Source organism: Choristoneura fumiferana, chromosome 17, assembly GCF_025370935.1.
Source record: "Choristoneura fumiferana chromosome 17, NRCan_CFum_1, whole genome shotgun sequence".
NCBI classification, from domain to species: Eukaryota; Metazoa; Arthropoda; class Insecta; order Lepidoptera; family Tortricidae; genus Choristoneura; species Choristoneura fumiferana.
This window is the reverse complement of record NC_133488.1, coordinates 6655050-6667110: the sequence shown is the minus strand read 5'-3', so window position 1 is coordinate 6667110 and position 12061 is coordinate 6655050. Positions and strand designations below refer to the sequence as shown.

General features: G+C 37.1%; 1 protein-coding gene across 6 annotated transcripts; it reads left to right on the top strand.

The window, feature by feature from the left end:
- The first annotated feature begins 587 nt into the window (after window positions 1–587).
- LOC141436998 (potassium/sodium hyperpolarization-activated cyclic nucleotide-gated channel 2-like) lies at window positions 588–10155 on the top strand. Of its 6 annotated transcripts, none has more exons than XM_074100162.1 (9): window positions 653–852; window positions 1516–1687; window positions 2934–2953; window positions 3177–3239; window positions 3767–3968; window positions 5437–5528; window positions 6958–7143; window positions 7446–7635; window positions 9186–10155. In XM_074100162.1, the coding sequence occupies exons 1-9, from the start codon at window positions 733–735 to the stop codon at window positions 9518–9520; spliced, it is 1380 nt and encodes a 459-aa protein (XP_073956263.1). In that variant the 5' UTR covers window positions 653–732; the 3' UTR covers window positions 9521–10155. The 6 variants fall into 6 exon arrangements, with proteins under 6 accessions (XP_073956260.1, XP_073956263.1, XP_073956264.1 ...); XM_074100164.1 differs by lacking the exon at window positions 653–852 and adding an exon at window positions 1357–1428; XM_074100159.1 differs by having other exon boundaries at window positions 588–852; window positions 2934–3239.
- Window positions 10156–12061: the final 1906 nt, after the last annotated feature.

Genomic DNA, 12061 nt, shown 5'->3' with positions numbered 1-12061 from the left:
TAACACCACAGATATAACTATGCGCGTTAGTATCATTTCGTCTTAAAAAAGCAGCTAGTTTAAGTAGCAACTGGTTTAAAAAGCAGCTGGTCTAAATAGCAAGTGGTCTAAAATGCAACTGGTCTAAGTAGCAAGTGGTCTAAAATGCGGTATTAAACTGTTTTTTGTCGAAAACTCGAAAAATAGGTTAGGTTACAGTTGCGTCAAGGTGCGAAGCGCTTCAGCCACGCGGAATAGGAGCTTTCGCGGAGCTTGGTCGAATTTGAGTCAAACCACCACCAAAAGTTCCAACAACCGTTTCCTTAATTTTAATTGAATTGAATTATGCACATGAGTCATTTCGCGAAAAAAGCAGCTGGTCTAAGTAGTAACTAGTCTAAGTAGCAACTAGTCTAAGTAGCAAGTGGTCTAAAATTCTTTGACTCAAATTCGACCGTGTTCCGCGAAAGCTCCTATTCCGCGTGGCTGTAGGTACCTACTAAAGAGTACAACCTGACCACAGCATGCAGCTCCGTCACCGGATCGAAGTTTCTGGCATGTTTTTATTTCTTCCAGTCGTATGCCAAAAAGTGACAGCACCTTTTTTTATTACAGAACTCATGTCAGATTAGTAAAATACTAAAATACGTATAAAATTGCCCATTTATTGCAAATGATGCCTTCGGTGCAAAGCTTTATCCAGGAGCCAGCAAAGGCTAAAGAGGCGAAGCATCCATACTTCACGCACCACGAATGTTGCCTAAAAGAAATCAAACCAAGCAAGTACAAGATAAACTGCAGCAGTTTTCGGAAACGTATCCTAGATTTGACAGCAGTCAGGCCGAGCGACGTACGAGCTCATTATATGTTCAGGTATGATACTTGGCCAGGATACTATGCAATGATATTACTTACATATAGAAGCAGTCGCGTAGCAAGCATGGGTGGCACCCGGGAAGGATATTGTAGGCATCACCCCAAAACTCGAATGAAAAAAAAACTAACTAACTATATGCAAGTAGGCACCTATTAAGTAGGTACTTTAGTATTGTTACATATTATATTATTTTATTAGTAGTGGCGGTTATACAATCTGCCACAGTTTCAGGAATTTTTATAGGTGCCACTTCTGATGTTCACGGTCGGGCGTCACCCCTAAGTGGGTGACACCCGGGGCGGACCGCCCCCGCCGCCCCCCACTGGCCACTGTATAGAAGAGTAGACATACACTGAAAATGAGATGCAAAAAGCGACAAATTTAGTTTCTAGTCTACTACTAAAACTAACTAGAAACTAAAATTGTCGCTTTTTTGCATCTCATTCATCAGGTAAGCCTGATGTTGAAGAAAAGGACAACCGTATACATTTTGTAACAGGAAAAAAATGAGGCGTTATTTTGCGGAGGTCCAATGAAGTACAATGTTTCAATACATAATGTGTAGCACAGAGGTAGTTTTAGTGTAAATGTGATAGCCGAGGAGTGAAGTAAACACATTATACTTAAGTATTTCATTCTTCATGTCTCCTTGCCTCCAGGTCATATGCATCTTTAAATGCGGAAAAGTATCGACAGTTCACCGAATACCCGTGTTCTATACACCCATTCAGCAAGATGCGTTTCTGGATGGAAATTATCGTCTGTGTGTGCATTGTGGTATCCAACTCATTGATGCCGTTATGGATAAGCCAAACTCATCCGATACAAGAAGTTAGTTTAGATGAAATACCTTTATGCGGCAATTACATCGAGTCGATTAGTCTGTGCGCATACCACCGCTGGGCACAGACGTCTCAGAAAGAGAGAGCTTTGATTGCACTTTCTACCCGGGCCTAGTGCTGATTGGGAACTTCAGACACACCACTGAACTGCTTCGCAGGTGTGTACGGTTTTCTCGCGATGTTTCCCTTCAATGAAAAGCTCATGGTAAATTTACCAAGATTTTTATAGTTCGATTGCTGCCATCATTTAAGATGAGATGAGATAGCTGACGCAAACCGCATTCCTTCTTAATCCTGTGGATTAACAAAGTAACTCATGCGTTTATATGCGTTTTGCGTTGGCATGGGCCCTATTGCATCACAAAATACAAACAAGTATTACTAGGTATCTACTTGTACTTTATTATGCAATGAGGTTTACCGTTTTCGCGTTCAATAGTTGGCGTCACTGTAGACAAAGGTCCTACCTAAAGTAGATATATGGTTAATTATTACGGGCGTGAAAACAAAATTTACATCATACGAGTATGTAATACCTTAAAACCGTAGGTACCATAAAAATATCGAGCATGCCACAGTGTTGCGTCGTCCCGTTTTCTTCGGAAAAAAGGGAGGACAAAGGTTTCCGAAAGACAAAACTGTCTCAAATCAAAACACAGACATTCATTGCCCCGTAACGCATATTTGTCATAATTAATTTCAGATATTGCAAAATATTCACAAAATTATTCTAATTATAAATAAACCCGCGTAGCTCACCCAAAAACTATGAGATTTGACATTTCGGAGACCTCACGCTACACTAGCGCTTCTAGCGGCGAATTAATACTTATTGGGCCCATGGTGTCTTTTTGGCTCTATCCCATACAGTGAGACTAGAGTCAACGCCAAAAAAATTAGAAAAACTTAACAAATAAATATATTTATTTATTTAGACGACCGGATGGCCAAGTGGTTAGAGAACCTGACTACGAAGCTTGAGGTCCCGGGTTCGATTCCCGGCCGGGGTAGATATTTGTATGATTTATATGAATATTTGTTCTCGGGTCTTGGACGTTTACTATATATTTAAGTATGTATTTATCTATATAAGTATGTTTATCCGTTCCTAATTTCTATACTACATGCAAGCTTTGCTTAGTTTGGGACTAGGTCAATTGGTGTTAAGTGTTCCATGAAATAATATCGTCTTTGCTTGATTGATACCCATATCAATAAATGTTTTTTCCTTGCAGCAACCACTATATATCACCATGTTAGTATTCGACTTTCTTTATTTGATAAATATTATCGCCAATTGCTTCACGGGATTTGTGAGTGGAAAGAATCACCAATACGTTGTCTTAAATAAACGGAATATCCTCTGGCGATACGCTAAGACTTGGCTATTCGTCGACGCTGTGGTTCTGGCGTGTAATATAATAGATCATAAGAGCAAGAAAAACCAGACTTTAGTCGTAGCTATTGTATGTTCGAAGGTTTTAAGGATTCCAATTCTACTCATCTATTTTAATAACATAGCAAAAGTCTTAAGGATGGGGGTAAGTACGAGTATCTATAGCAAGATTTTGTTATATTGTTACATACTGTTACGCTTTGATATTTTGGTGTTCAGTTGAGGTCAAACATATATTTACACTTTAGTAGGTACCTTGTCATTACAAGCCTTCTGAAAATTTTATAGATAATTTGAATCCGTGAACTTTTCCACAAATACCTATTCTTGAAATACCTATTTTTGAGAAGTACCTACCTACGACATAGTTACACATTAATATATAAACTAAGTATGGCTAAAGTTGTAAGTTGAGAAACAGTTGTGTATTGTATTGCTAATTAAGTATTTAGGATATTATATAGATAGTATTGAGTTTCTTGAGGCGCTGCGCATTCTTCTCGGCAATAATGGCCTTTCCAAAAGCGCTGGTAGTATATAAAAGTGACTTGTAAAAGAGCTTTTTATGGCCTACTTAGGAATAGAGTAAACGTTTTGCTTTTTTTTATTGGTAAATTATACATAAAGGGATGGCAAACGGCACGATTACCAACTTGAATGTCCTATCTATAGGTGCCACTAAAAACAGCGATAGAAGTCGTGCTCTTGTTGGTGACGTACGTATGTTGGAACATAGTATTCCAATTCGCTGTGGAATACATGACGGAGAACAGTTTTAATCCAACTAATCCGCAAAACTGTTCGTGGCTAACTATTGGACAACTGTGGAATGCATCTTCGCACGACAGGTTCTTGTATAGCATTGAAAGAGCTGGTAAGCCTTATTTTCACTAGCTTTTTCCCGCGCGCTGTTCCCTTGGTAACTGTGCATTTTTCCGGGATAAAAAGTAGCCTGTGTCACTCTCTGGCCCATAAACTATTTATATGCCAAAAATCACGACGATCCGTCGCTCCGTTTCGACGTGAAAGACGGACAAACATATAAAAACACACACTTTCGCATTTATAATATTAGTATGGATTAGGTATATGCTATTACCCGCTGTTGCTGACAACACAAGTCCATATCATCGTTTTTCATCACACGTCTTGTTTGTAAGCAGTTAATAGTATCGTCACTACTTTGAAAAAATCTCGTATCTCAAATAAATACATCAGCAAAATTAAAGCTTGACTTAATGGTCATAAAGTGCACTCAGAAAAATTATACATTTTCAGACACGATTTTTTTTTAAAGTAGTGACGATATGCAGGTAAACTTGGTTGCAACAAGTGATAATTCATATACCTACTGTGGATAAAATAATAAGGGCATGAATATCAGGGTGTGCGTTATTAGGTGACATGACTAAGTATCAACCTACCTGTCTTCCAAAGTGTTATTTCAAAAAACCTATTCGTAGCAATATTTATTACTGCAAACTTGAATGTGACCCTAAATAACCAACTTTGATCAAAATTCGGTTCTCATCATTCCGATGCTGTTTACTTATTTGTGTTATTGTTGAGTTTGAGTCTAAATATTTATACAAAACCCAACAGTTGGAGTGTTTTGGCAACGCGGGAGTTAATTCAGTTTCTCGATGATTCCATAATTAACACCAAGTTTGAAACTTGGCAATAGTTTGCTTACTTATATATACAACGGCAAAAGGGATAGCACTCATAGATACTTAGTTACAATGGACAACACCATTTTTAGGGTTCTGTAGCCAAAATGGCAAAAACGGAACCCTTATAGTTTTATTAGGCCGATACTTGACTGTTCACATATTATGACTAAAAGATTATTTAAAACAAATATGTATACTTATACTTAATAAAAAAATTAACATAGTAAATTTAGGTAATTTTTAGTACTTAAGTGATGTTTTCACGCGTTCCCAGGAAAAGGATCTTGACAAACTGACGAACGGATAGACAGACAGAACGACAGCAAAGCGATCCTATAAGAGCTCCTTTTTTTGTACAGAACCCTAGAAAACTCTCGCCTTTTCGGTCATTAGGTCAGCAAAGCATTAAATGATATTGTAACGGATAACTCACGTCTTAAATCGAGTTTAGCTCGACATGTTTCGGGGTAATTCGTAGCCCTTCTTCATAGGGGCGCGTGAGTTATCCGTTATGAACATCATTTAATATGAGTGAGACCCGTTCAGCAAAGCTTTTACTAAAATCTGCTCCTAGTGGTTTCATTGTTAATAGTGTTTCACAAAGAGATATATTATTTTATTTAAACAAACGCATTATTGAAAAATAACTTTTTCACAATAACTTTTCAGTTGGAATGTTGAGGGAGAACGTGAACATGAATTTAATTGAACAGAGAGGATGCTTCGAGATATTCTTCATCATATTCTGGCTCATTGCAGAAGTTAGTACTGGGACCCCTAGTGAAAAAGGGGTTAAGTCTGCAGAAATTACACAGCTATTTTCTATTTTATGTGTAAAGGGGTTTAAGTCGAAATTAGCTATTCAACTACTGCAGAATTAACCCCTTTTTCACCAGAGCCCTGTTTTCGTTTACGAAATGCTATTTCAATTTCACTCCATAAGAACGTAACTAGGTAGGTATACCTAACCCTCCATTTGCTTAATTTTTAACAAATTTCTAGTTTCAAGCCACTTCCATTAAATTTTGAGAAAACATGGGGTGTCATTAGAAATTAGAAGATTTCGCTGACGATCAGTAAAGAAATAGGAGGGTTCCATTCTAATCTACCGTGGCGTGGCGTTATTAACACGATTTATATAACGTCAGTTCAGTGATCACAAATCACAAGTGTGGCAAATCTTGCGTACCTACCTCACTTTCTGAGAGGTGTTGTATTGTATCCGGCGACATAGGTACGCTCAAGGAGTTTAATTCATTGTCCACCATGGCACCTTTTCAAAGGAAAAGTCTGGATTTTCATTGTTAATTAATGCGATGCCACTATGAAGTTTACTGTGAAAAGGTTCCATGGTGGCTCATGAATTTAAGTCCTTGACCGTACCTAACTCAAGTTTCTCTCACTCTCCAGATGGTAGCTACTGTTTCAGTCTGTTTCTTTAATTGTGACAAATTGTATTTAACCACAATACAATACAATACAATAACTCTTTATTGCACACCAATACAGTAAACAGTACAGAGAACACAAGTATATACATAGAGATTTTCTAAGGTAAGCAATAGGCGGCCTTATCGCTAACCACTTGACAGTCCGACGATACCATGGTATCCAAAACCAAAATACTTCAAGCCGTCCGTGGAAACTTTAGTGTCGTAAAGTATACTTAGCCTTGATTTTGTGAATAAATCATAAATTACATGCTATTGTTTTATAAATAGTATTTGAATGAGTAGGTAACCATTAATTTACGTCTCGGTATTTCTTCTTTATTCAAAACCTTGTAGTTAAAAAATTGTGGACACAGCGCGTTTCGTCCGTCGAAAAAAAAACCCGGACGGTTTGAGGCATATTGGTCGCGCGCTCCGGACTGTCAAGTGGATAAGTAAGTTGTTGAATTAATGTATGAATTTTATTAATCTGGTGTAGCAAATAGGCACAAAACACAATTAGAAAATTACACATGTAGTATTTTACACAAGACATACCTACAGCTTTAATGAATTACTACTACTTACGTACGTCATATGTACTAATTAACCGCACCGTACGTACGTAGGTAGGTATTTTATTATCAGGTACCCATGATGCCTATATGGATACCTAATAATAAAGTACTTCTGTAGAGAAATCAAGAATTTACTCTGTACCTAAGTCGACTCTTTTTAACTTACTGACTTTTTCCTCCAGTTGCTAGTATTGCACTGCTCATTCAAATACATGATCGCGTTTTTCGGCACTGAGTCAGCTCGCGCGAAGTATTACATGATGTCGCGTCAAGTCGAGGCTTACATGAACAACCGACGTTTTCCGCCGAGAATCAAGAAGAAAGTCCTCAAGTTCTACGCTATTCGCTTTCAGTCGCACTTCTTTGTGGTAAGCTGTAATTTGGCAGAGGATTCATGATAGTGCGATCAGGGCTACTCATTCACGATCGGTCGGAATCATTCACCTATGATTCAGCCATTTGATTACCTATGTCGTTAATATACATATTGATCTGATGATGTAAATATATACTTAATTAGACCGTAAAGATCATAGATCGATGGATATAACGATAAGGTTGAGAAATTAAACGCACACGCAAAAACTTGTATTCAAGTGTCCGCATATAGGTTGTTATTGGGAGACCATAGTAAATGCTGTTAAATGACCAACAATACCCATTTCCTCAGGAATCACGCATGATGGCATGTGTGTCAGGCCAGCTTCGTAATGACATGGTCATGTACACGGGTCGGCAGCTTGTCCGTGAATTGTTCTTCTTGAAGCAGCTACCGCGGCTTCTGCTTATGGAAATTACTTTGCGGTTCAAACTTGTCATCTTTATAGAGGGAGATATCATTTTCAAGATTCATACTATTGGTGAGTTAATGACCACGTAAGAGAAACATTTAAAAGTCGTAACAGTAATTAATAGCACAAGCGGTACTGTAAGCGACCGTGTATGAACCGGACCGGGATTGGAATAAGGCATTTGCTACTGTGTACAGAAAAGCCGTGGTGGCCGAGTGGTTTGACCTATGGATTCTCAAGCAGAGGATCGTGAATTCAAACCCCGGCCCGCTCCTCTGAGTATTTTGAAATTCATATGCGAAATCACATTTGAAATTTACCACGAGCTTTACGGTGAAGGAAAACATCGTGAGGAAACCTGTGTAAACCTGCGAAGCACCTGCGAAGCGACATGTATAGGCAGGGATGATAATGATTTTCTACTGTTCATAAATTACCTGAGATAACATCTTTAGGTAGTTACTCGTGGTAAAATGAGGAGGGTTTTTAAACAATAAATTAATCGTGATTAAATAATGTTTTGAAAATCACGTAAGTTAAAACATTATAATGCCCTATTTATTCCCAAATTCAAGCAAAACAAATAATTTTCAAGCTAATGAGGATAAACAGTTCTCAAAAGTACAGATATTTCCGCCATCCCACGGGTGTATTGGTTAATTGCCCAATAAGCCGATTAGAACAAATTTATGCGTCGTTAATAGAATAACGAACGGGTCGCCTTCCCTAAGTGTTGAATAAAGGCAAAAAATTGGCCATTATTCCGAAATTATGACTCGTTGAGCATTTGGGCGAGTGCGGAAGGTCTATAATGGCTAAAATATATAAGTGTGTAGCTAAGTATATTGCCATTTCTCCACAACTATTAACTGATATTTAATTATATATTAAGTATATACATAACATAATCAAAAACTTAATGGTTACTAAACTTGACCTGAAATGTAAGTATATTTCAGAATCATTTTTTTTTTAATTTATGACGGTGGAAGAATTCTACACATCCGCTGAACGTATAGATATAGTTACATGTTAGTTTTATATTTATGGGACCCCATACATCCCTGTATTATTATTATTATTCATTTTTGTAATTTTTTCTTTAGTTTATACTGTTGTTTTTAAGTATTTTTTTTGTAATTATTTTATATTGAAAAAGTGACTTTCTGCGTTTCTTGCGACGCATTCTTCTTGGCAATGGAAGTCTTTCCAAAAGCGCTGGTAGTTCAAAAATTATCGTGTAAAAGTGCCCATTTACTGAATAAATGATTTTAATTTTAAATTTTAATTTTGTGTATCATATATAATTATCATGTATTTATAATGTAATTATCTTCGTTTACGCCACCTTCATTGACGTATACATTTGTGTAGTGGTAAATAAGGGGATTTTTAACTAATTTATTAAGCCGGAGTATGCGGAGGTCCATGTCAATGAAATGAAACAATTACACACATTTCTTGCATAAACTTAGCTATCATAAGGTCGCTAGTGAGCAAAGTAGATGTTTCAGCTCATTGATTTTTAAGTATTCAAAGTTGATACAGATAATGTGATGATTGTGCATGGCTGTCTAGGTAGACGATATGTTCATAATAGAAATACCTCTCATTACCAGGCGATGAAATCTACTTCATTCACAAAGGCACCGTAGCAATATACAGCGAGTCGGGCCGCGAAGTCTGCCACCTAGAAGATGGGGAATACTTCGGTGGTATAGCTCTAGTGATGAAACATAGACTCCGCACCGCTTCCGCTGTCGCAGTAACCAACTGCGAACTGTTCAGTCTGAGCCGAGACGACTTTGAGACTATATCTTGTTATCCAACGGTGTACGATGAGATAAAGAGAGTGGCTACGCAAAGGCAGGAATCCATGCGAGTGCTTGATGAACATTTTAGGCTGCAGCAACATATTAGGAGTGGGGAATTGCTTGAAGTGCAGTTGGGTTAGTGAGTTTTCTGATAGGCAGAATACCACTAGATGGCGTTAGTGGCGTGGAGTTTGTTTGTCATTAGTCTTGCTTGCGATTGGCTCAATTAGTTATACTATAAACAATGCTCAAACGTGACACAAATGTCTGAAATTGTCAAACGGAACTCACGATACTAGTGCCAACTATCAAGATTAAAGATATCGATATATAAGATATCGAGTCGAATTTCCGTCAATTTCCATTGGTTTCACGGCTGATTTGAGAATTGCCATCGTTGCAGTAACTTGGTGTACTTAACTCACTAAGGCCGCTTATAAACGTTCACCGGACAACGGACCGTTTTTTTGCCGGACACCGCAAGTATGGCTTACAGTGTATGTGTGCATGTGCACCGGACACTTGTCCGACTTAAATGGCAAAAAACCGTTCGTTGTCCGGTGTAAACAAAGGACGTCTACAAGCGGCCTAAGAGGTGAATTTCACCCGTCTTATAGTTAATAAATATGCAAGTTTTTTTTAATTAGTTCAAATATTATTATCGTCTGAACTTTTTAAATATCTTGAAAAATACGAAGATACGGTCGTTTTAAATTATCATGGCATTTAGCATGGATACCATACGTGTGCTATGACGTCATAATTATGACACAAGGACCACAAAAAGTTCATACTAAACTAAATTTATTTATTTTTTCTAGAAAGAGATAGAATACAAATTCATTTGCTCGTATCTTACCTACTTATTTATCAAAAAAATATATATTTACATAAGCCATTTCCTTTTATTTCCAGTTTTGTATCAAGTTATTTAAGAGAAAATTTGTTACAAATAAAAATTCCATATATTGTCACTCGAATAAGTTCTACGTTTTCTTGTTAAGTTTGTAATTAAAGGATTAAAAGGATAATATAAAAACTCATGAATTTTCCACCTTTATTTTAACTTTTATCTTCCCCAACATAAATAAGATCATGATTAATTAAATACTGAATCGTGATGTGTTGGCTCGGCTAGCACGACATATCCTTCTCGTTTGTCGCAGTGCTTTAACATAGCGATAAACTGTGCTAGTCGCAAGTCGGTACAGTCGAGTTCATAAACTTGTTAGAAAACATTTGAACAAAAATATCTGAAACCCTTCTACTCCGTTACAATAGTCATGTTCAGATATTTTTGATCAAATTGTTGCTCACAAGTTTATGAACTCGACTGTACAAATTTACTAACTAACAAAATATAGTTTTGTAACCTGACCAGAAAATTATGCAAGTCAATTGCATTACAGTACTTTACAGGTGCTTGTAAAAGGAAATAAATAACTATTTAAAGACGCTACATACAGACAAGAAATATGGATGGTTTTAGCCAATTTGCTAATGAAAACCCACCAGAATAAAAATTTAACAAGAAGTATTTTTAATAAAATTAAATTCTGATGATCACTGACGGTTTAAAAACAACTGAATTAAATATTTTTTTACCTTTAACTGTCGTTTATTTATGTATTTAACGGCAAAAAGCGCAGCAACCCGTATTTTTAAGTAGCATTATTTGTAGTATTATATTTTTAATTAATTAACGAATAAATATTATTGTTCAACTATGTCAAGGCGGTTCATAATTCTGGTCAGGTTTTAACAGTCTTTTTACTCTGATTCATATCCTCGAAACTTTAACGCGAATGAATATAGCGACATGAACTTTTTAACTGAAGCAAGATATTTCTTATTTGAATTGTAAAAAGTTTGTTGTTGTAATTAAACAGCAATTAAGTTTACACGAGAAAACCAGTTGTAAATTACAACTTTCAGCATCACATTGTTCACCAAACTTTAACATTAGAATATTACAACAAACATCATCCAGGTAAGATATAGGCGTGCTATTTGAGAGCCGAATTAAGAAATGCGACTTCACACAGGTTGCCCGCCTATTTGGCTCTAAGGAGACAATCTCAGCAAGTCACATACCGAAAATTTACATAATAGCGTATTAGCGTAGCATAGAGGTTGCGCTGGGCGGAGCGCGTCGCGGTTTGTGCCTACTGCTAGGCTCAACTGAGTTGATATATCACCTCGGGGTCATCTCAGATCGCGCGAACAAGTATGGGCTGCGAACGTAAATGAAACGCACTTTTTAAGCCCCGACGCAAAGAGAGGGGTGTTATAAGTTTGACCGCTGTGTGTCTGTCTGTGTGTCTGTCTGTGGCACCGTAACTCTTAAACGGGTGGACCGATTTGAATGCGGGTTTTTTTGTTTTGAAAGCAGGGTTTCTAGCGATGGTTCTTAGACATGTTTCATCAAAACCGGTTCAGCCATTTTTGAGATATTGATTTGAAGTGACAAAGTTGGAGGTTTTCCAAATTTTTGTTGGTTAGGTTATGCTGTATAATTTTCGCCGACACACTGGCATGTGTCTAAACATAATTAACCTGTCCTCTCGCAGAGGCACAAATTTGTGCCCAAATTCCTTTGATCCTGTTATCCTGGGAGATGACAGATTAAAAGATAAAAACTTCAAAATTAATTTGAAATTCCGTCCACCAGATAAATTTTT